At 42.5% G+C, this 23,915-nt stretch overlaps 2 protein-coding genes and 1 non-coding gene across 7 annotated transcripts in view; all 3 read left to right on the forward strand.

The window, feature by feature from the left end:
• The first annotated feature begins 768 nt into the window (after positions 1-768).
• Positions 769-9,411, forward strand: pprc1 (PPARG related coactivator 1). 2 transcript variants are annotated; one of them, XM_061690004.1, is made up of 15 exons: positions 769-857; positions 2,506-2,601; positions 2,685-2,831; positions 3,022-3,102; positions 3,185-3,946; positions 4,040-5,084; positions 5,343-5,396; positions 6,009-6,069; positions 6,284-6,351; positions 7,247-7,919; positions 7,986-8,183; positions 8,254-8,320; positions 8,397-8,518; positions 8,769-8,920; positions 9,006-9,411. In XM_061690004.1, exons 1-15 carry the CDS (start codon positions 777-779, stop codon positions 9,104-9,106), a joined length of 3,708 nt encoding a protein of 1,235 aa, XP_061545988.1. In that variant the 5' UTR covers positions 769-776; the 3' UTR covers positions 9,107-9,411. The 2 variants fall into 2 exon arrangements, with proteins under 2 accessions (XP_061545988.1, XP_061545987.1); XM_061690003.1 differs by having other exon boundaries at positions 3,185-5,084.
• On the forward strand, positions 8,559-8,698 carry LOC133410231 (small nucleolar RNA SNORA50). Its single transcript, XR_009769519.1, has one exon. It is a non-coding gene; the product is annotated as a small nucleolar RNA SNORA50 (small nucleolar RNA).
• Positions 9,412-10,973: 1,562 nt separating the features above from the next.
• Positions 10,974-23,915, forward strand: part of oga (O-GlcNAcase) — a 21,624-nt gene continuing 8,682 nt past the window's right edge. Inside the window, exons 1-14 of one of the 4 annotated variants that reach the window (XM_061689565.1) lie at positions 10,974-11,475; positions 11,909-11,960; positions 12,050-12,147; positions 12,249-12,379; positions 13,844-14,015; positions 14,099-14,197; positions 14,278-14,562; positions 14,649-14,807; positions 14,890-15,077; positions 15,187-15,435; positions 15,545-15,748; positions 15,967-16,141; positions 20,290-20,343; positions 21,524-21,609. In XM_061689565.1, coding sequence (XP_061545549.1) covers positions 11,307-11,475; positions 11,909-11,960; positions 12,050-12,147; positions 12,249-12,379; positions 13,844-14,015; positions 14,099-14,197; positions 14,278-14,562; positions 14,649-14,807; positions 14,890-15,077; positions 15,187-15,435; positions 15,545-15,748; positions 15,967-16,141; positions 20,290-20,343; positions 21,524-21,609 — 2,121 coding nt within the window. In that variant the 5' untranslated portion in view covers positions 10,974-11,306. The remainder of the gene's footprint in view (positions 11,476-11,908; positions 11,961-12,049; positions 12,148-12,248; positions 12,380-13,843; positions 14,016-14,098; positions 14,198-14,277; positions 14,563-14,648; positions 14,808-14,889; positions 15,078-15,186; positions 15,436-15,544; positions 15,749-15,966; positions 16,142-20,289; positions 20,344-21,523; positions 21,610-23,915) is intronic. The other 3 variants (XM_061689566.1, XM_061689567.1, XM_061689568.1) reach the window with 3 other exon arrangements.

Consider the following 23,915-nt stretch of genomic DNA (forward strand, 5'->3'; position numbering starts at 1 on the left):
TGGTGATGTGCTTTTTATTTTTATTGTACTGTTTGTTTGTTGGTTGTGTTCAATGACTATAGTCACTTGTTGTCCTGGAGCAGGACACTCTTATAAAGGAGATTTTGAATCTCAATGAGCCTTTCCTGGTTCAATAATTTCAAATAAAAAAATACAATTACAGTAATATTAAATTTCTCTATAAATAAAGTTCAGTTGCGTATAATTTAAAACAAAATTAATCCCGGAAGTTTTTGTCGAGATTGATCCAGATCGGAATTTGTGTGGTGCCGTGTGTCGCAGCATTATGGAAAGGTTTGAAGAATGCTAGTGTTGAAGGAGGACATATTTACATATTTAGGACAATTTACAAGATTAAACTGTTTCGTAAATGTCATTGTAACAAATGAGTGGAAATGTATTTTTTTTTAAAGTCATCTTTTTTTCAAGATTAAAAAAGCGTAAATTTTTTAGATTAAAAGAGGTTCTGTGACAAGCATAACTCCGTATATTTTCAAAGAAACTCACAGCACACTACACCAGATGAAAAGAGATGAAAGGATAAAAGATCAACATTTCTGACGTGAATGTCTTTGTAGTTTCTCCGCTCTGTGAACAAAAATTGCGGGCGTGAAAATAACTACAAAACCTGATAGTTTACCTTTGACCCCTGCCCCCAGCGTCATTGCGTTATTTTGCCAGGAATGTGTGAGGTCTCGTACCGGTTCGATTGCTGGCTTTTGATTGGCTAAAGCACTCCTCCAGTTCATGTGCTAGTAAGGGAGTAAACTTGCAAGATGGCGGTGCGGTGGGGCGCAGGCGAGGACACTTTAACGGCGTGCCATATGGATTTTTTCCATTTGAATACACTCGGAGAGGTAATGAATGTGTTATTATTTTAACTTTTTAATAATTGCGTAATTTTTAGTAATGTGCTTTATTCGAGCGCGCTGCGGTGCCCAAGTTAAACACAACGTGCGAGGAGAAGTGACACGTGGATACCACCCGGACCTCACCACAGCATATTTTTTAAAAGCCACTTCTGTTTTTTAATAATAGTTAACGTTAATCTACATGTCATATGCTTTATCTGCGTATTCCTAAAATATGTAGTGTAGCCATTGTGTCGTTTGAGCGTCGCATTGACTAGCTGTTAGCAAGCCGGTTCCACAGCTGCTTTAAACCCTTAAAAAGTATTAAAATGTCCAAACAGTGTACGTGACAGTCGTTCTCTATTATAGCTTACAGACCTGACTTGTGCATAGGTTCCATTATTATTGTTTTTAATTCAAATAAGTCGCTTCTGGTTGCAATGCTGCCGCTACTGTTGATTCATTCACACGTGTTGACAAGCCGGTAACGTGCAAGCTAACAAGGTGGCTTTCTAGCGTTGCAAGTCCCTTCACAAAAGCAGATTCACGTGGAATAGTTAATATTTGAGTTCGTTTGCTGGTTGGCTTTGAATTTAATCGTGGTGGATTCTTCGGCTGTTTGCCAGCCAGGTCGCTGCAGTGGTGTGTCATCATTTCAGCGACGTCGACGCGGATGTACACGTCGATCGACAATGCAATTAAATCAGCACACCTTTATCATAATTATTCAGCGTTTGCACAATGACTCATTACCGATTGTGTGCTAATAGAAAAGTAATCACATGTGTTTTGCTGCAGTTGGATCACAGTAACACAGTCACGCATGCGCAAAAGACACTGTTGATAAATTTCCCTCTTAATACTAACGCCGTGTGCATTTCATGTAGAAAAGTTTGCAATTTCCACTTTTCGAAATTTTGCAATTTGGGTACAGGCCAAAATATAAATAATGGAGTGTCGTAGTGCGACACGTGGGTGCGGTGCTTCCGCCATGTGGACGGCGAGCGTGAAGTATCAAACATGTCCAAGCACTGATAGTGCATGTGTGGACGCAAACACGTGGGTTGTTCGATGTAGATTGCCGTTTAAATGAACAGAGTGTCTATAAAGTCTCTTTACATTTGAACAAATGTATTATAAATAAAAATGGATTGACAAATTTGTCGGAATTATTCCAAAAATATTTTTTTGTGTGCAAACTTTATTATAATGGATAACTATTTACAACACGAATATACAGCTCCAAACATTTAACCAGAACAAGTCCTGACTAGTGATCAATACAAATAGAGAAGTCATTCAAGATGAACACAGAAAGGACAAGGAACAGAAAATAAATGCATAAATAAATAAAATAAATAAACAAAATAATAACATTAAATCTAGTTGTATATTGAGGGAAATATATAACATACAAGTTTGTTTTTGAAACAAATTATTGAAATAAATGAACTTTCCCTTGATATTCTTTTTTTTTTTTTTTTGGCACATACCTGTATTATGGTTTCAGTCTCAACTTCCAGATGGACCAAATTTTAAAGACGCATGTTTTCAAGAGGACTGTCGGTGACATGCAGTCAGTCATGTTCATGCAGTGTCTTGCAGGTTATTCTGAACTGATTGAATTTTGATGTTATTTCCGCTGTTTTTTAAGGCCGCTGAATTGTGCTCTGGAGAAACACCGGAGTTTCTTCAAAGCTACTTGGACCCCTCTATCCTTTCCATCTTTGATGACACCCCGTCCATGGAGGCAAGTCTCTACATCCTGCCTTGGCACGATTTGCATGTGTATTTATAAATGCCTTTATTATTATTATTATCATCATCATTTAGACAAAAGGACAAGACCAGGACATTGAAGCCACGCTGTTAACCGCTCTGGCGGACATCATCGACAATATGGATGATGAGAACCCGTCCCCGTTTGACATGCTGCCTGAGTCAGACCTGCTGTCGGGTCAGGGCAGAGAACACTCGCCGGTTAGTGCGCAGCTACCATAACTCTCAATAAGTCTCCCTTATAGTTCCTGCCACACAAACCCCCACTGGGCCCTCAGTTCCGGATGAGATGAAATGACAACACAAGGCTTCAAACACTTGATCAATGTTTAATTTGAACCTGAAGGGGGGGAAACAATTTCAATTTCACTGTGCTTTTTTCATATTGTAGCTCAGGAGATTGGTCTGTCTGCCACGGTCCCCTCCAGAGAAAGACTCCTCCTTATGTTTAAGACCACTATTGCCTGGAAAGGTAGCTCTCACCACACAAACGGTGGCTATACTCCTACTGTATGCCCATTCGATTTTAACAATTCACTCCTATGTGTACTCAGAACCTCCCCATGATGACAACAGACTCCCTGCAGAGAAGTTACGGAGATGAACAGGATGCTGGCTTTCTCACTCTGAGCCCACTGAGGCCCAGTTTACCTTCTGACTGCACTTCACCAGATTGGGAATGTCTGGCCATCCCGGTTCCTGTCACCGTTGAGCAGGAGAGTGCCGACGGTCTTTCTGTCAGCCTGGGCGACTTGGTGAAACACATGCATCCATACTGCATGACCATTAGCATGGAGGATGATAAGGGCATGCAGATGTTGCCCGAAGGAGGAATCTTACTTGAAGTGGTGGATCAGTGTAAAAATGGAGAGCCAATCCTGGCCATCCAAGACCTCCCATTTCCTCTACCAATTGAAGAGTATACAGAGAATAAGCCAAGGGCAGGTGATGAGGACGATGTAGCTTCTGAGAGCTCAGAGCATATTGTTGTTGTTGTTGATGATGATGACGACGATGAAGCCTTCTGTCAAGTTCCGGTGAAAATTCCAGGCTTATGTTCTGATGGGAAAGATAGCATTATGATTAACAAGGAGAAGGAAGACACCCGAGCAAGAAGCCCTTCTCGTAGGAAAAGGAAAAAGAAATGCAAGAAATATTGCCCACCTGTTGAGGGTCGGGTCCTCAGGAGTGCTTCAATAATACATAAAAAACAAGAATTACCCCCAGAGTTGAAAAACAGGCAACTCAAGGAACAGAAGAAAAACAAAATGCCAAAGGATCCAGCTGGTCCTGAAGATCCCTTTCTAAAACTTAAGGTAATAACTTTACGCCAAAGTGAATCCCAAGCAGAAATGATTACTTTGATTCCTGAATCTAGTGTGAAAGCTGTTACGTTTGTGCCACCACAGGCCACAGGACAGTTAAAAGCTGCTGTTCCTGAAAGTCCAGCCCCAGCACTCTCCTCCCAACAGCCAGATAAAATGTCCAAACGGCTGTCCCAAGCTCCTGATGAGATCTCCACCCAACCATCTTTAGTGTCTTTCAGCAACCCAGCAGCTGCTCTTAACACCACAGCGACTGTAGAGGGACCCCTTCCACTGGTGGCTCCTGCAGCTCCAGAGCCAAAGCCCAAGTCCCTCAGTCTGGCAGAGTACAGACAACTTCGGCTGCAGAAGAAGCCTGTTGCGGTTCAAAACCAAGGCGACAACAGCACCAAGTGGCCAAGCCTTCCAGAGCTGCCCAAAGAATTGCCCCCTATCCTCTGTTTGCTTCATCCCAGCCCCAGGGATACTCGGTGGCCCACCTCCCAGGCTGCAAAGCAGGTGGTGGAGGTCAAACCCACCTGGCAACCCCGGGGACCCTGTGCCCCGCCCACGCCTGAGGCGCTGTTAGTGCCACCCGCCTATATGGTCGCCTCAACCAACAAGACTGCTAATGCTGTCCCTACACAGTCAAAAGTGTCAAAAGAAGTATCGAGTCCAAAGCCAAATGTGCCCCAAAAACCTTCAGCTGGTACACCTGATTCTGTCAACACTCTCGTCTCTGAATGCCAGCCAGTGCACCAACCAACAGACAAGTGTCCTAAACTGTCAGAAGACAAGACTGAAGTCACTGAGAGGCTTCCACAGTTTGTCAAAACCACTACACAGACAATCCAATGCAACTCTGCTGCTGTTGTTCCTATTCCCAGTCCCCTGCAGAAGACCCCAGTTTGCCAGAATGTGCCCAAGGTCATTCCTCACTCCACTCCTTCCGCAAACAATTGCAGTAAACCTGCAAAGGCCCCGACAATGAATCCCAAAGCCTCTTCTACTCCATCCATTAATCCATTGGCTTCCTCAAGTCTTAAATCAAAACTAGTTGTGCTTAAACCAAAACCTCGAGTCGCATCCACGGAGCCAAAGGCAAAGAGTCCCACACAGGAGCTGATTGAGTCCTTCACCGCTGAGATGGGTGAGCTTGTCAATTGCACACCAAAGTCTCTCAATAAGTAATGCTCGTTAAACTATTTGGCAACTGTACATTTAAACGGTTAAGTGACACTACTGACTCACATTCCTAACGATAATCCTAGCTAAAAAGATTTTTGGGACTTTAAAGTTATCATCAAGGTCACCCCTTCTGAATGTTTAATAGTTTGTTTCTCCGATTGTTGCTCTCTCTTTAGCATCAATTTGTGGTTTTAATCATTCACCAGTTTCTGTATGATAGGTATTGAGGCAGCTGATCTGACGAGCCTGTTGGAGCAGTTTGAGGAAACACAAGGTGAGCAAATTAATCCCTTTTACAAGTCCATTGGAGCGATTTGTCTTTTTTATAGGGAGAACAATCAACACGACATTATGACAGGAGAATCGTGTCCCATTTCTTGGCTTGCAGTTGTAGTTTAAGTTTTCATAGGTTGATTGAGGTGAAGTATTCAGTGTTTCGTCATGGGAGTGAAGAAGCATGTGATTTGACTCATGACTTGGCTCATCACAAAAAAGGCAGTTTATTTTAAAAATATGTGCATATACATGGCAGCTTTTTTGTGGGATGTTGTATTTTCTGAAGGTTGCACTCATTCCCTACAGAGAGCTTTTTTTGTTGTTGATGGGTTTTGTTGGGGGCAGAGATGCTGCTTTGTGCTGTGGAATTCTGCCCATTCTGCAAATCCATTTAACTCTCGCCATGCTGTCTTTGTTGGTGGATATACAAGGCTCAACCCCACATTGTGTGTACAGCGACTATACTCAAACGTACATTTAATAGTGTCAATTTGAGTGTTATAGAGCCCTCCTAATGTCTTGACTGGCCGTGACAGTTGCATTGTGCTTGCACTGACATTTCTATCCACTAATAAATCTCTGTTTTGCCATTATCCTTATCTCTCTTCAGCCAAAGAGCAACAAAGTATACTGGAGGTCTGTGGTAGAGCAACAGCTGTAGGAAACTCTAGGTGAGTTACCCTACAGCCATCATGCTGCTCTGTGGGTATGATGGAGTCAAATGTGTACATGTATGGTTGGAGTGACTCCACCTTATTTGCCAAGACCTGCCGCTAATGTCAAGCCTCAGTAATACAATTAGCTTCAAAACTGTGATTCACAGCCACACCTAAATACATACCAGCAAATACATGTGCAATATTAACTTTTGTGCTCACTTTTCAGTGCCGAATTTGCACATGAGAGAACTGTTGTGGAGCGTGTCAGAGCCAATGATCTCTCAAGCCCTGCAGGTAATTCATATGAACCATACAAAGCAAATGAAACGTTTTGTAGAATGATGTACTGTAAGTCCAATTATGTACAGTGGAAACTACAGTTCTGCCTTGAGATACGGGCCGTCATTCAGCATTTTGTTTTTTGTTTTACTTTGACTTGCGTGCACTAACTTGAGATACAAGCGCTGTATGATCGCAGTGAATTCAAATCAACTCGCGTCACAATAAGTAGCAGTTTGGCAAGTTGTGAACATTTAAACAAAAAAGACGCTTGAAACTGTTGAATTTAACTTTTACTGTCAAACCAAACATTAAATAAAGATAATTACATGTTATTTAAAACAACCAAAGTGCGCTGTTTGAAGAACGGTCTGCTATCTTAATGCTAATACATCGAAAATCACAAAACAATGACCTGCAATGCACAACACCAGTCGCAGATTCCATATGTCAAAGTCCTTTACTTCACACAAAGTTGGCAAATATTAACTGCAGTTCAGAGCTGATATTTCTATCAGGCCATTGCTTCAAAGAACCAACTCTAAAAGCTCATCATCGACAAGAATAATGGTGTCACTGGTGTTATGTCACTGAATCACTCTATAATACTGGACAAAGGTACTTGGACACTGTCAGTCTTTCTAGTTGATGAGTCTGCTTTTGTCACCTCTGTTCAGAAAATGTCACAAAACACACCTAGAGATCTTTTGATATGAACTGAAATGAGGATTAGTGTGGCACACTGACATCACGGCTTATGAAGGCTCGGTTAAGTCATATTTTTATTGACACCTCAAATTTGTAAATGAATTTGGGTTACCATATCTTCAGATTAGCAGCTTTGCATCACAATTGGCCAACTGCTGTTAATTGTCTGGCATAATAATGGTGCATTCTTGGTGTTCTTTAGCTTTGACTCCTCCAGCCACTCCTCCGCAACAGATGTGGAAACCTCTGGCCCCTGTTGCCCTTCTTGGAAAGGCCAAGGCCTCAGAGTCCTCCAAATTGAACCCATCTAAGGCTATTCAGATAGAGGCCCGTCCTCTGACCTCAGCCAGATTCCGTACCAAACCCACTGAAGCTGCCGCCTCTGTGCCTTACGATGTCGTGTGCATGGATCATGATTACTGCCTCCCCAGCAGACATGCTTCTACTGGAGAAGCAGGCAAGCGCTGGAATGTCAAACAGCAGATCTCAATTAAAGCCATCAAGCACCCTATTGCAACCACTACAGTGCCCCCGTGTGTCCAGGAGACCACCTGCCAGTTGAACCCCAACACACAAACATCTTTAGCACCTCCAGTGACATTGAATGATGACATTGATAGGATAGAGAGGTCCTCTGTTCTTGAGACTCCAGAAGCTTCTCCAGCGCGGCAGGAGAGCGAATCGACTGAAAGCAGTCTTAGGAAGAGGACTTTTGAGAGGTCCTATCGTTGGCATGCTGCCTCTCGCAGTCCCAGCCCCAAACAGAGGGGGCGAAAACGAAGATCCCAACGTTCCCCCTCGGAGTCCAGCAGCTTTGAGTCTGATTCCCACTCCTCTCGATCTCGGTCGAGATCCCACTTGCCATCCAAGAAAAGGTTAGGTTCACTTTGCACAATATCTAAATTCTCTTTGGATTGTGATTTATAACTCTTCCTCTATAGGTTTCGTCATCGCCGCTCTCGCAGCAGATCCAGCTGTTCATCTCGTTCCTCTTCACGGTCCTCTGTATCCCGCTCTCCTCCCAGGAGGAGAAAATACTCATATTCCTCCTCTCACTCTGGTTCTTGGAGTCGCTCTCGATCGCGGTCTCGTTCTCCCCAAAGACGAACGTCATGCAGGAGAACCAGAACTCTTTGCAGGTACATAGTAGAAACTGCAAATGGTTCTCATGCTCGTTGAATTTGGCTAAAGGTGTTTGTTTTTCTTTAGTCCTTCATATCAGAGTACATATGGGTATGCTGCTGAGGATGTGAAGTCTCGCAAAGACAAAGCCATAGTAAGCTTGTACATTTTCATTGGTGGAGTTTCGTGATATAGTTTAACTAAATAAATTTAGAAAACTCACTTTACAGGAGGAGAGACGGGTTGTTTACATTGGTCGAATTCGAGGCACAATGACACAAAGGGAGCTCAGAGATCGTTTCTCCTACTTTGGTGAAGTAGAGGATTGTACTCTGCACTTTAGGGAACACGGGTGAGTGCTCCATGTCTCTCGTTTTGGCATACTTGCTGTGTTGCATTGTTACTGAACCCTTTTGGTCTCTCCTGTGACTTTAAGGTTCAAGATACAATGCTAGAGCATATGCAGGCCTGCTCATAACTGGGGCCTCCTGGCTTATGTCTAAGGTTGCTCTTTTAAAAGCAAGCCACAGCTTTAAATGACAACCCATCATGAAGTGAAGTAGTCATCTGTCAATATATGCTAATGCTTTGATCTATTACAGGGACAACTATGGGTTTGTGACTTACTACGACACCAAGGATGCTTTCACCGCCATTGAAAATGGGAACAAACTGCGCAAGCCTGACGAGCTGCCATTTGATCTGTGCTTTGGTGGAAGGAGGCAGTTCTGCAAAACCACCTATGCTGACCTAGGTAGTAGGCAAGACAAGATGGATGCTCTCAACCTGTTCATCCTTTTCTTTTGAATTGTAATCACTATGCTCATGTTACTTTTCAGATTCTAACAGAGACTATGACCCACCAGCTTCAAAAGGCAAGATGAAGACACTAGACTTTGACACTTTACTGAAGCAGGCCCAGCGAAGTTTGAAGAGGTAACAGGAGGCCTGGCGCAGGAAGCACCAAACTTACCTCAAGAGCAAAACTTGTCTTTTCAGTTTGTTGTGGAATTTGTTTACATTTATTTTGTTTGGGAAAGTCTAATACCTTCTATCGAAGTGGAAATTTATAGTTAAATGAGTAAAACACATTAAAAAATGTAATGACAATTTTGTAATATTTAACTGTAAAAACAAAATGAAATGTATGACGAGAATCACTTTTAAGGGTGAAAACAAAAGTGGCATCCTTAAATGTTGCGAGAGGATGTGATACATTCAAATGTTCTGCAAACATCAATTAAAAACAGGAACCTGAAATGTCTTGTCTGGTCATTTAAGCAAACATGTTGACTTTTTTTCCCATATCCACTACAGTACACCGCTCCAAGAATGAGTATTGTTTACTGTGATTACAAAATAAGAGATCCAAACCTGTCCTACTACACCTGAACTATTGTGGCAAAAACCTAGTGCCAAAGATATCCCCATTTTTCTACATACATATGGGAGTAAACAAACATTTGACACCCCAAAAAAACATTGGACACATGGTTAGTGTTCAACTTGATTCATAAGATATACCAGCTGTATAAAAGGGACTTTGCAGATTAAACTGCAAGATTTGAATGTACCCTCCCTTCACCAATCCCACCTGTCACCACCCCTCAAATCTCTGACTAAAGCCACGCCCCTCACTAACATATACATGCACTAGACGCTGACTCGCACTAACAAGCCTACATTTGCCAATGGTGCTAACACTGGTAGTATGACTGATTGGTAATGGAGTGTTACTATAAGAGTAAATGTTATCGGTTTGAAGTTTTTATTTTTTGGGTATGTCTATCAATGCAAAATAAAAAGGTGATATGCTTGGCATTGAGTAGAAATATTCCTAATTCTTTGTGGATTCTGAATTCTCAGATGCCTGAGGTGCCTTGCTCTGGTTCTTTTTGCTTTTCTTCTGCCCAGTTCTTTGCAAAGGATGTGCATTTTTTTAAATTGTATTTTCCAGAGGTCTACCGTAGCTAGAGCAAAGCTCCTGAAGCCCAAGCTAACTGGTCAGTGCGAAGCTGCGCCGGTGTGCCTGCAAGTGATTGACACCTTGTCACTCACTCCTTCTGTCTCTTGATTATTTTTCCTCGGGTACAGTGGTGTCTTTAAGGGTTATCCATATTAGCGGAACAAGATGACAGCTGACTTTTTCCACAGACCATTTTCCTAATGCATTACTGTCAGATCAGACGGACAGTTTTAACAAATATTACAACAACAACACATTTTTAATTTAAGAGTAACGTAAAGTCAAGCGAGACAAACTACAAGCACCCCCCCCCCCCCTTTTTTTTTTTGTGTGTGTGTGTGTGTGAAACAGTACTGGGTCTTTGCTGCATTCCTAATATGGGCTGTGCTACCAAAGATATTTAATACTCATAAGAGAGTTCACGCAATTCCGAGGATGTTTAGCTTTTAACCTTTCACTGATTCTCGTTGCATGATATTGTCGTATAACCGGGACCAAACACTCGACGTTGGTTATATGATGGTTATGTATTTAAAAATACTGCACCACTAATATAACAATATACGCATGTGGTGCATATTTTAGTAAAATGTATTAGCATTAATTTTCATATTAAAAGGTTACTATGTATTCAGTTAATGTAGTGTTTGCAGCGCATCTTTCTTGAGGATGACCGCTAAAATAAACACTTTTTTACCACGAAATTGTTTTGTTAATGCGTTGGTGTTTGGCGTTGGCTAATGTGGATGTGAAACATCTTGACGTTGTAAGTGCATTTGTGCGGTTTTGTCGGTCAGATCTGGTTTTGTCTAGTTTGAACTAGTTAGTTGAGCATGCGCACTGGGTGTAAACAGGAAGAACACTGGGAAAAAAACGGAGCAAATCCACCAGAAAGAGACCATCGTAGGCTCGGATTAAACCAAAAAAAATGTACTGCGGTTCATTTTATATTCACACCCTGAATTCATTTTGTAAACTCTGATCGAGATTCCGATTAAATTAGGCGCGAATAGGTGTGGATATTTGGCTCGCTGAAATCCGAGGTTTTCTCCTGCTGTCTGCTTCGACCGTGACGCGATTGACTTGCTCGACATTCCCTTTCACAAACAAACAAACTGTGCTTTTCAAGTTTTTTTCCACGCGTCTCTGAGTGGGTTTCTACCATTTAAAAAAAATGGTCCAAAAAGATAAGACGCTGGAGACGACACCGGTGGAAGACGAACCGAGCCCCAGCCCAGTCTCGGGAGAGGCTTGTGCCACCGGTGCCGGCCTGTTGGAAGAGTCCGCCGGCATCAGCGTGGAAGCAATGGGCCACAGAAAATTCATCAGTGGAGTGGTGGAAGGTACTTTGAGTGATGAGCGTTTTGGAATTGAAAACCTGCAGAAAAATGGGTCAATCGAACTCAATACGCATCATGTAGTCTGCGTTTGTCACCAGAAAACGAGATGTTTCATTTATAGCGGCCATCAGTCTTAGCATCAGCATTACTTTTGTCCAATTTGCCACGTTGAAATAATTAACCTTAGTATGTCATTTACTTTGGCTTGGTGTTTGATTTCACCTACACATTTAAACAGTGTGTTATGCTTTGAATATAATCACGTGCCCATACAATAGAAACCATTCTTTGGTCATTTGTCACTAGACACAAGCAAAATGAAGTGAACCGGTATGTGGCAATGGTTGAAAAGCAGACCAACACCAACGGGCGAAGAAAGCGAATATTTCCGTTCGCAGCACCTCGTGAAAACTGACAGTATGGTTTGTTCATGCAGGCTTTTATGGACGACCGTGGACAATGGAACAGAGGAAAGAGTTGTTCAGGAGGTAAAAATGAAAATGTCTACCTGCTTACGTTGTTAGTTACATCATGTTTGTGCATGGGTTCTAATCATTGCCATCACTGTGTTTCACAGGCAGCAGAAATGGGGACTAAATACGTATCTTTATGCTCCCAAAGATGACTACAAACACAGAATGTTCTGGAGGGAATTATACTCAGTGGAGGAAGCAGGTGACTATTGAGAGGAAATGAAGAAATTAATTATACCGTTTCTTAGGTGTACAGTATATATGCCCACAGTGTTAACCATTTTTTCCCCAATTAACTCTCAGAGCAACTTATGACTCTAATTGGATCAGCCAAAGAGTACGGCATTGAGTTCATTTATGCCATTTCACCTGGACTTGATATCACTTTCTCCAATCAGAAAGAGGTCACAGCACTCAAGAGGAAACTGGACCAGGTATTGTGATGTGTTTACCAATAAAACATGCATCAAACCTTTCTGTTAAAGACAATAAAACACCTAATGAATGAGGACAGATAATAAACATTGCGTCATTAATGCACTTTACGCAAAGATTTTCTTGGCACCCAAATTTTAAATGAAATCATCCACTAAGGCTGTTTCCCAACCTTTATTGAGCAAATGCACATATTAAGTTAATCACAAAAAAGTTAAAGGCACAATAAAAAGAAAAAAGAAGTCACAATAAAGGCCTTTTCATACCACACTTGGGAACACACAGCACACACGTGGATGAACCCATTCATTGTGTATGTGCTCTGGGGCGGTGATTTCAGAGTGACAACAGCAACAAATTTTGGCAAAGTTGTACAGTAAAAGACATGGAGAATGTGAAGGAAATAATAAAGGCAGTGTCCCAGGGAGTTTTGGGACACATACAAGTGATGTGGTAAAGAGGGCAGAGTGATGGACTGAGCTCTTCACCCTGTTAAATATACCGAGTTGGTTGAAAGTGGTAGAAATGTGATTTAAGCATGTGTAAAAATAAAAATGTTAATAGCGTAGCCACACATGCGTCCCTTGTATCATGTCTTATCCACATTGTAAGCACAGCCAGGGCTTTCCTGTGTTACTACTTTACGTCTCCAAACCAGCGGGAAAAGGCACCAGACTACAACTTGTTCAGTAGCCTAGCAACCGGTATCAAATATGGACACAGTGCGCCGTCCTGTACCCTGCCCTGCGGCGAACTCCCCAAAAACAGTGCAGTGTGAAAATTGCTTTATTCTGTTGTATGAATGGCAATAGGTGAATACATGGGATAATTTTGCCTTCGGCCATCTAGTGGAAGAGCTTTTATTAGTTTTGCCTGTCACTATTTGTCACTGGGATAGATAGATGAAAATAGGGAGGTTCGTCTACATTATATGTAATGAATAATTTTTGGACCATCTGATGAGTGGTTGGGAGTCACTTCCCTAATGTAATATAAAGTGTTTCAAAACTCAACACAACACTAATGTGACAAGCTTGTGGCAAGTAACCAGTCTGCAGCTTGTGCAGGAAGCTAACGTAATCTACTGCTTCACTCAGTGCTACATTACAAACTGCACCAACATATGGACTAAAACGCACAGGATGTCGGAATCAGGGTTGCATAAAGCCAAAGGAAAAAGCAAATACAAAAAAAGTTAGTCCAGTAATGTTGGCTGAGTTGGGATCTAGTGAGGTGTGCTGGCTGTTCCTTGTGCAAAATTTGTACATTTACTTTTTCTTTCCCCTCCGAACATGAATGGATTTTGGTTGAACTACAGGCGTTACGGCATTTGAGCTACCACTGTATTGTTGGGTATTGTTAACATGCTCATTTTCTGTCTGTAAGGTGACACTGGTTACAAATCATTTGCCTTACCACTGTAATGTTTGATATTATTAACAAGCTCATTTTCTGTCCGTAAGGTGACACACTTTGGTTGCAAATCATTTGCCTTACTTTTTGACGACATCGACCACAACATGTGCCCAGCCGATAAGGAGGTGTTCAGCTCATTTGCACACGCTCAGGTGTCCATCACCAATGAAATCTACCAGTACCTTGGAGAGCCTGAAACTTTCCTCTTCTGTCCCACAGGTATAATTTTACTATTTGAAATCTTATGCTGGTCTATTGTGACCTCATTATTGATTTTGTTTTTTCAACGCCCTCACATTCAGAGTACTGTGGAACCTTCTGCTACCCAAATGTGTCTCAGTCTCCCTACCTCCACACAGTAGGAGAGAAGCTGCTGCCTGGTATTGACATTCTGTGGACAGGCATGTGTGACACACCTCCTCACGGGTATCACTCCTGCTGCTATTTAAAGTTGATGCCAACAAGGCTTTTCTGTTCGCAGGACCCAAAGTGGTATCCAAAGACATCACAGTGGAGTCTATAGAGGAAGTTTCTAAGATTTTGAGAAGAGCCCCCGTGATCTGGGACAACATACATGCCAATGACTACGACCAAAAGCGGCTCTTCTTGGGTCCTTACAAGGGCCGATCCACAGAACTCATCCCCAGACTAAAGGGAGTCCTAACCAACCCCAATTGCGAGTTTGAGTCCAACTTTGTTGCCATTCACACTTTGGCCACCTGGTATAAGTCTAATATGAATGGAGTGCGCAAAGATGTCGTCATGAGTACGTACAATCAATTTTTTGGGAAAGAACATTTATTCTTTACAATGCAGCATCATTAAAGCGTTGAAATTCTCTTGCTTGACCAGCGGACGGTGAGGACAGCACAGTTTCTATCCAGATTAAGTTGGAGAATGAGGGCAGTGATGAAGAACTGGAGACAGACATGCTGTACAGCCCCCAGCTCGCCCTGAAACTGGCTCTCACCGAGTGGCTTGGGGACTTTGTCGTGCCTCATCAATACAACAGTAAGAGAACTGGTCAATCATTTGCTTCTCTTCCTACTCTGTTGTCGCAGCGTAACCAATGTTATTGGGTTGTCCGCCCTAGGCCGACAGGTGCCTCAGAGCGGTGCCAAAAGTACAGTCATCGACGTGTCCTCCATGGCCCCTCCCTCTCTTTGCTCCGCTACCACGGTGACAACTGTGTTTCAGCAGCCCATAATGTCTGCAGCCATGCCGCCTCACCTACTGGAACCTCACTCCATGGCAAAAACATCCGAGCAGGAAGAGGAGGTAGTGGTTTGGCTTTCAGTAAATAAATGCATCCATCCACTATATGAGGAAATGTGGTAAAAAGATAATCTTTCTTTGGTTTTGGAACTATGCTTACATTTTGTCTGTGGAGGTGGAGAAGAAGGATTCCGATGACGAGCCCATGGAGATGGTGGTGGAAAAGCAGGAGGAGACTGACGCACAAGTAGTCACAGAGCAGAAACTTGAAGGCCCAATCTTGGCTGACAAGATGGCAGAAGATCTAAAGCCCATGGACACAGACAAGGAGAGCTTGGCAGAGTCCAAATCTTCCGAAGAATCCATACAGGAGGATTCTGGGAGTGATATTGCCCCCATGCAGACTGATGATCAGCTCAAACAGGTGCCACGGACAGATTTTAAGCACTTCACCCCATTAGATATCGCTGAATGTGTGCATTGATGTGGTCCCCTCCTAAAAGAGTCTCTTGACCTTGGTTTCTTCCATACAGGAGGTGTTTGTACCAGGTCCCAATGAGAAGCCGCTGTTCACCGTGGAGCCGCTCTCTATCGATGACCTATGCCTGCTTGCAGAACTCTTTTACCTGCCTTACGAGCATGGCCCCAAGGCAATGCAAATGTTGAAAGAGTTTAACTGGCTGAGAGCCAACAGCAGTGTCGTCAGCGTCAACCGCAAGATGAAAGAAGATGAGAAGGTCGGTTAAGTCTTTGGAAATAAATAGGTTTTTTTTTTTTTTTTTTTTTTTTTTTTTTTTTAATCCCTAGATCTAGTGGTAGCCCGGTGTGAAGCAAAATGGCGAATGTGTACTACCCATAATGTACATTGGGTGGTGTAGCATCAACTGGAGATGAAGTGAACTTGGACAACGAAGCTGCTGCTTAAAATCCTTTGCATTACTCTTTTGTCCTCCAGGTTGCAGAATGGCAGTTGAGGGCAGAAAAGTTTGAGGACATGTGCTGCTCGGTCATCCAGATGTTCACACGTCTGTCCAATTCGGCCAATCGCACCATCCTGTATGACCTTTACCCTTACATCTGGGACATCAAGAGCATCATTTCTATGGTCAAGTCCTTTGTCCAGTGGCTAGGTGTGTATAAACAGAACCACACAACTCTTTCTTCTCAAGGAACAGGATTAACTTAGCCATACAGTGGATACGGAACGTATTGTGATCCCTTAAAATTTTCTCTGTTATATTGCGGCCATTTGCTAAAATAATTTAAGTTAATTTTTTTCCTCATTAATGTACACACAGCACCCCATATTGACAGGGGAAAAAAATATTGTTGACATTTTTGCTGATTTATTAAAAACGAAAAACTGAAATACTACAGCCATAAGCCCTTTGGTGTGACACTCATATGTTTAACTGGTGCTGTCCATTTCTTCTGATCATCCTTGATATGATTCTACACCTTCATTGGAGTCCAGCTGTGTTTGATTTTACTGATTCGACTTGATTAGGAAAGCCACACACCTGTCTATATAAGACCTTACAGCTCACAGTGCATGTCAGAGCAAATGAGAATCATGAGGTCAAAGGAACTGCCTGAAGAGCTCAGACAGGATTGTGGCAAGGCACAGATCTGGCCAAGGTTACAAAAAAATTTCTGCTGCACTGAAGGATCCTAAGAGCACAGTGGCCTCCATAATCCTTTAAATGGAAGACGTTTGGGACGATCGGAACCCTTCCGAGAGCTGGCCGTCCAGCCAAACTGAGCAATTGGGAGAGAAGAGCCTTGGTGGGAGAGGTATAGAAGAACCCAAAGATCACTGTGGCTGAGCTCCAGTGATGCAGATGGGAGAAAGTTCTAGAAAGTCAACCATCACTGCAGCCCTCTACCAGTTGGGGCTTTATGGCAGAGTGGCCTGACGGAAGCCTCTCCTAAGTGCAAGATAGATGGAAGCCCACATGGAGTTGGCCAAAAAACACCTGAAGGACTCCAAGATGGTGAGAAATAAGATTCTCTGGTCTGATGCGTCCAAGATAGAACTTTTTGGCCTTCATTCTAAACGGTATGTGTGGAGAACACCAGGCACTGCTCAACACCTGTCCAATACAGTCCCAACAGTGAAGCATGGTGGTGGCAGCATCATGCTGTGGGGGGTTTTTCAGCTGCAGGGACAGGATGACCGGTTGCAATCGAAAGATTAATGCGGCCAAGTACAGCGATATCCTCGAGGAAAACCTTCTCCAGAGTGCTCAGGACCTCAGACTAGGCCGAAGGTTGACCTTCCAACAAGACAATGACCCTAAGCACACAGCTAAAATAACGAAGGAGTGGCTTCAAAACAACTCCGTGACTGTTATTGAATGGCCCAGCCAGAGCCCTGACTTAAACCCAATTGAGCATCCCTGGAGAGACCTGAAAATGGCTGCCCACCAACATTCACCAGCCAACCTGACAGAACTGGAGAGGCTCTGCAAGGAAGAATGGAAGATGATCCCCACATCCAGGTTTGAAAAACTTGTTGCATCATTCCCAAAAAGACTCATGGCTGTATTAGTTTAAAAGGGTGCTTCTACTAAATACTGAGCAAAGGGTCTGAATACTTATGGCTGTGTGATATTTCATCCATCCATCCATCCATTTTCTGAGCCGCTTCTCCTCACTAGGGTCGCGGGCGTGCTGGAGCCTATCCCAGCTGTCATCAGGCAGGAGGCAGGGTACACCCTGAACTGGTTGCCAGCCAATCGCAGGGCACATAGAAACAAACAACCATTCGCACTCACAGTCATGCCTACCGGCAATTTAGAGTCTCCATTTAATGCATGTTTTTGGGATGTGGGAGGAAACCGGAGTGCCCGGAGAAAACCCACGGATTACAACAATTTGTTTTTTTTGCCGTCAATATGGGTGCTGTGTGTACATTGATGAGGGAAAAAAATAATTTAAGATTTTAGCAAATGGCTGCAATAAAACAAAGAGTGAAAAAATTAAGGGGGTCTGAATATTTTCCGTACCCACTGTAAGTCCTCAGCAAGCATATTTACATTATTCATTCGTACTTGCATAACAGGGCTGGGAATTATTCTCACTCTGCTTCACAGATAGTGCTGGTCATATACTAAAAAAAGTAATATAGGGTCTGAAGAACAGGGTCAGCCAGTATACAGGATAAGTGTGGCCTTGAATTTTTATGTTGGAGCATTTTTCTTCCACGCTAACTTAAGATGGAGCACGAGGGCATAGGCGCTTATTCTTACATACATGTTTGTTGTTGTTGTTTTCTTTAAACCTGACTAAATGCTGGTTGCGCTGCGAGCATCTCCCTGATGCAGTCTACAAATTCCAAACCAAATGCCATTGGTAAACGACCCAACAAGGGTTACTGCTGCTTGCTGTGTATCCAGTAACGTCACGACTGCACTCCCACACGGAGCCACTCACTTCCATCTCTCTGTCTGTGGGGATGGGCACCTGTGGGGCATCCCCTTCCTCCACGCCCTAGCGCGCATGCGAGCTTGGACAGCAAGTTGATTCACTGACTATGGAAGGCCATTCTGGTGCATAATGCAGATGTTATTTTTTTCTAAATGTAGCTTCACAGAGGAGACTTAGCAATGAGACTGCTTAGTTACCCAATCTGGATCAGGGTGGATTCAATCCCCTTGTAAAAGGAAATGCTATACTTTCCCAGTGGTGTTTATTTTCTTAAATGTATAGATTACAAGCCCTCTTTAGGGGTAAGGTGTTTATTAGGGGGGTCTTTTTGTCTTAAAATGCATTTAAATAATAAGTGTTTTTTTTAATTATTATGGATAACAATAATAATCATTAGCATTATCGTTTTCAAATAAATGATGCTACTTAAATTAAAATGAATGTTGCATTAAAATACTGTATCATTCTAAATAACATACAATGCTATTATATATTATTGCAGCTTCTATCACTCACCTTTTCTTAAAACCGATGCCATACCTGCTCTGCAGGTTTTTTTTTTTTTTTTTGCAAAGATACAGTATCTACTGCCACACGTAGTGTCCTTCATAGTATTTGTACCACCTGATATTTATAGGAGGCATCGACAGTAATTCCCTGCTATTTGCGGGGGGAGAGAGAGTGAGCGAGAGAGCCCTGCCGCAAATAGCGAAAAACCAAGAGTAATTGACGGCGCCACCCCCAAAATTTTTAGGATTACCTACACTATTAGTTAACCCCATAACGCTGGCATTGGGCAGAATCCTCACATGTGCAAAACCATCACTTTTCAGGAAAAACAGGATTTTTGTTGCGCCATTAATATTGCATCGTCAAAGAGAGCAAGCTGTTTTCTGCACTTTAGATATGTCAATAATTTGCAAAGAAAATAAATAACAGACCCATGTGGGGACTGACCAATAGTATCAATTTGTGTCAAAAAAACTCAAACTTAGCTTACAATATGACCCTTAAAAATAAATGGTTGATTTGATTTTTAAAAAATGAACTGCAAGTACACCTGTACAAGCGCATGCTGTGAAGACTTACTTTTACTTACAACCCAGGCTAAACTTAGAGCCTCCTTGATTTACAAAGCTTCTCTCTAAGTTGAGGCGTGTCACTTACCATGCTACCTTGACACCAATTACGATACTGCGTTCCTATAAAGACAGGGCTTGGGCGATATCTTAGGAAATTTCAGAAAGTGTACAAATGCGCCAATAGGTGAGTTTATCAGCAAATGGCTGGGTGTATAGTGAACCGCGAATATGGGGATTACTGTATTTGTGGTGCGGCATGTATTTATTAACAAGGATGATGCCCCCTTTGATTCATAGTGCAAAGGCATCTATTTAAGTTGAGGCCACTATTTAAGGAATTACAATATTTCTTCTATTGTTGACTATGTGAGATGGTCCACCCTGTGTCAGTTGAGTAATACTGATTGGCATGAACGTAAATGTGTGTTGTCAGTTTGACTGAAGCACCAGCATGGCCTGTCGGTTACTCCTTGTAACCCGGTTTCATTTGCAGGTTTCTGTCCTATATGGTAAAGCTGAGGACTCCAATACACAGCAGGCAGCAAACCCACGCTGGCAAAACCACAATTAAAAGGCTTTATGCCTTTACTAAAGTGCTGGAACTGTGCTACGGAAGAGTGATTTCCCCCCCCACCCAATTGACTCCCCATCTGGTCGACATGCTGGAAGCTGTGCAGCTGGCACTCAGTCACAACCTCCCTGCTTACTGTACTGAGTGCAACTACTAATAATGATTTTCTACTGTTTTCTCCCTTTACCATGTACAGATGGAAGAATCCACAGTACAAGTTTCTACTGCTATTGGATCGACAGTGGCCGATGTATGTGCAGTGCAGGCGAAACGGATTCATGCCTTTTTCTTGAATGCGACTGATAATTGTGATAGATTAATTGGAGGAAAGGAGGCAGCCCCTCGGATGAAGTCACATTTTTGCGCAGCGATTTTGAGCTTTGAGTGTTAACTTCTAAATGTTCTCTTTTTTCCGGCAGCTTCTCTAACTTGTTTTTTTTTTTGGTTTCTGACAGTAGGCTTATAGAAGTGGCTCAGACCAGCCTGATGCACCTACTCAAGGGAATTTACCCTTTGCTTCCAAAGTCACTTGATCCTACTCATCCACCTGTGTAATTCTGATTGTTATGCTTGTGTCAGATTGGATTGGACCATGCAAGTGGGCTGCATGGCATTTGTGTAATTGTGTTATGTGGGTGAAAGCTGTCAGAGATGCTTTTTTTTCATTGTGGGACATTTAATTGCATTAAGCTGAAGCAAGTTCAGCGTTCCTGTGGGTGCATCCGCTTGCTGTGTCGGAAGCGCATAAGGCATCAAGATACATTTTGTAGAGCCGTGTAAAGTATCACACTCGACTTGTCTTGTCATACGACAGGGCCTCTTTTCAAACTTCTCACACATTGCAAAAGAGCCTGTACTGTATTTAACGAGCTGTCGTTATTCTGTAATTCATATCTAGGCTGCCCCTTTAGTTTTATGGCTTTGGAATAGTGCACTATGGCTCCTCATGGGTCTTTGTGGTTTGATGAGTCGCGCTCCCCAGTCATGTGACAAGCCAGATGAGGAGAGAATGTGACTTCACCCCGGGTGCTGAGATCAGCGGGGGCGACGGCAGCTGAAGCTTACATAGACTACACTATGCTGTTTGGTTGACAGTCTCACGGCAAGGAAAAGTAGCTGTATTTAAATTTGGGGGAGCGTGCGGGGTGTTTTCCACTGCATGAAAGTTGTGTAGACCTGCACAGTGTTTTGACTTTGCTGCCTTGGAGTTGATACTGTTACTTATTGTAATCACGTAAGCTTTAGTTGCTCGAGCCCCTTTTCATCCTAAAATAATCCAAAAGAGCCACTGTCGTTTATGTTCAATGCTTGAATTCAGATGAAATTATGCCTTTAGAAACATAACTGCCCTTCCCTCCTCCCCACTATCTTAACCTGTGCGAGAGCCCCATGCTTTGGTAACACTCTCCGCTTGGCTCTGCTCCTAACAGGGTGTCGTAGTCAGTCCTCAGCACAATTCCCTAAAGGAGACCAAGAGCCGTGGGCCTTTAGGGGAGGTCTAGCAGGAGAGTTCCAGGTATCTAATGCACCGAATTTGCTGCAATCAAATTGAAATGAAAAAGTGTTTTAAGCAAAGAAGACAATGGTCAGTGTGTGAAGGTATGAAGGGATTTGGTCTGTCAAAGGTGAGCTGATTGTTAAACAGCATGGAATTGAACCCAGTTCACTTCCCGTGATTGCTGTTTTTGAGGGGGGGTTCAATCATTGTGTTAAACAGTCATTTAAACATGCTCCTACAAATGAGCTTACAGTCCTGATTTTTATCCATTTGGATTTCTTTCAGCAACTGCCCAAGGAGATGCTGCTCTTCCCTTAGCGCATGCGGCGCAAGCGAGCACAGGCTAGCGTTTTTACTTTTTATTTTCATGACATCTCATTTCTTTGCAGGAAGTGCACAATTCCCACGCCAGTTCTTTGCAAGCGCCCGCGCGAGCATCACAGCGCAAGCGAGTACGCATTTGCAATGGGGGAGAAAACTCCAGGATAAAACACAATTGTCCAAGTTAAGGCAACCTCTCAAAATTTGGAGAGGAATAAAACTCCCAGGCAGCAACTGACATACAATTGACTAAGTCACCTAGCTCGTATGTGACATGTTTTTTTCCCCTGGAGTTCTCTCTGTGCAAGCATCATTATTTTTTCTCAACAGGAGGGTTGCGCGGCGAAATATCGTGACCCCTTACTCAAGGGAAAGGAGCATCTCCTTCAGCAAGTAAAACCTTGGTCAGACCAAAATGCCTCCCCTTGTTTAGTTATGCTGTATATGTAAAGCAAACACAAGTTGCGCTTGTTTGTCGCGCTGTGCTCCCAAAAGTAACAATGACACTGAGGTGAAGTTTGCTCCGGTGGCCCACTGTCAGATCAATAAGGAATGGGAGTTGGGATAAAAAATAAAATAAAAAATAGATAAGATAGATACAGGGTTGGGCATCGTTTCAATTTGAGCAATTCAGAATCCAAACGATTCTGATTCTTTTAGGGGGCTGGGTCAAAAAGGTTTGCATGGTTTAAATAAAGGTTGTCCAAATTATGAACATATACACCCAGCCATTTTCTTAGCATCCCGCAGCATAGACTAAAATGAACATTTGACTCGGGGTTCTTTATAACCAGTATCACTATCAAACCTATGAACTAAAAGGCAATGTGTGAGGAACTAACCCAGTTGACTTAATATTCGTTAATTAATGTTTCCGCTCAAAGTTAAATACAGCATTGCTAAAATTATTTGGGACTGTTTTATCACGTCAAATGGTTTTAACTTGACTACCTGCTTTGAAGCTTGTAGCCTTTTATTTTGAAGGGTACACAGCGGAACTCAACATTTTGGCGCGAAAAGTAACTTCACACGGCACCAGTGATTTCATTTAAAAATAAATAAATAAATAATGTCTGTAATGAGTGAAAGCAAATGCTATAAAACGTTGATTCCTGTCCTTACCCATTGATCAGGCACAAGGTTAGTGTTTGTGATACTGTGAGATGTGAATTTTGTCCCAATTCAATGTTAAGCTTTTTCTTCTGTAATCGGCTCTTACATTGGTTTGAAGACTAAAATAAATACTATAAACCATCAGTGCAAAAGTGCAACCAACCATTTACCTTGTTAGCTGTCTCAATGGTGACATAGTAGACGTATTTTATTGTTTCACTCACCCAATTGACTGAGAATTGACATTACTGAAGCTCAGCATGGTGTAGGCTGAGGCTCGGAGCGCATCAAACCCCCCACATCGTGAAAGCCTCCCAATATAATCTTATTCCAAGTGTTGCACTGAGGCCACTGGTCATTAATTTGAACAAAGTTAAGACACACTTTTTCGCTGCCGCCGTTGGGCACAAGCACGTCTTTGTGCGCCTTCTTCTTTGTTGGTTTTCGTCACTTTTACTTTGGGGTTTCCGGAAACTCGAAACTGTGAACCGAAACGTTTAAATTTGAACAATTCCTGGAGACCGTTAGTCCCGGTCCCAATCGGTTCTCGATGCCCAACCCTATGTGAGTGTGTGTGTGTGTGTGTGAGTGTGTGTGTGTGTGTGTGTACACTACTATAGTATATAGTATATATATATATACTACTATATATATATATATATATATATATATATATATATATATATATATATATATATATATATATATATATATATATGCACACACACACACAGTGGCTGAAATAAGTATTTAATGTGACCATTTTTCTCAAATTTATTTCCAAAGGTGCTATTGACATGAAAATTTCACCAGATGTTGGGAACAACCCACGTAATCCATGCATACAAAGAAAGTAGAACAAATAAGATCAGAAATTAAGTTGTGTGTAA

Source organism: Phycodurus eques, chromosome 11 (assembly GCF_024500275.1).
Source record: "Phycodurus eques isolate BA_2022a chromosome 11, UOR_Pequ_1.1, whole genome shotgun sequence".
Classification (NCBI taxonomy): Eukaryota; Metazoa; Chordata; class Actinopteri; order Syngnathiformes; family Syngnathidae; genus Phycodurus; species Phycodurus eques.

Excerpts from the sequence above, each read along its gene's own strand:
- pprc1 (XM_061690003.1), top strand. The coding sequence starts at position 777 with ATGGCGGTGCGGTGGGGCGCAGGCGAGGACACTTTAACGGCGTGCCAT. Across the intron at positions 3,103-3,184 it reads GACCACTATTGCCTGGAAAG|AACCTCCCCATGATGACAAC; the intron begins GTAGCTCTCACC and ends ATGTGTACTCAG. Across the intron at positions 8,921-9,005 it reads AACCACCTATGCTGACCTAG|ATTCTAACAGAGACTATGAC; the intron begins GTAGTAGGCAAG and ends GTTACTTTTCAG.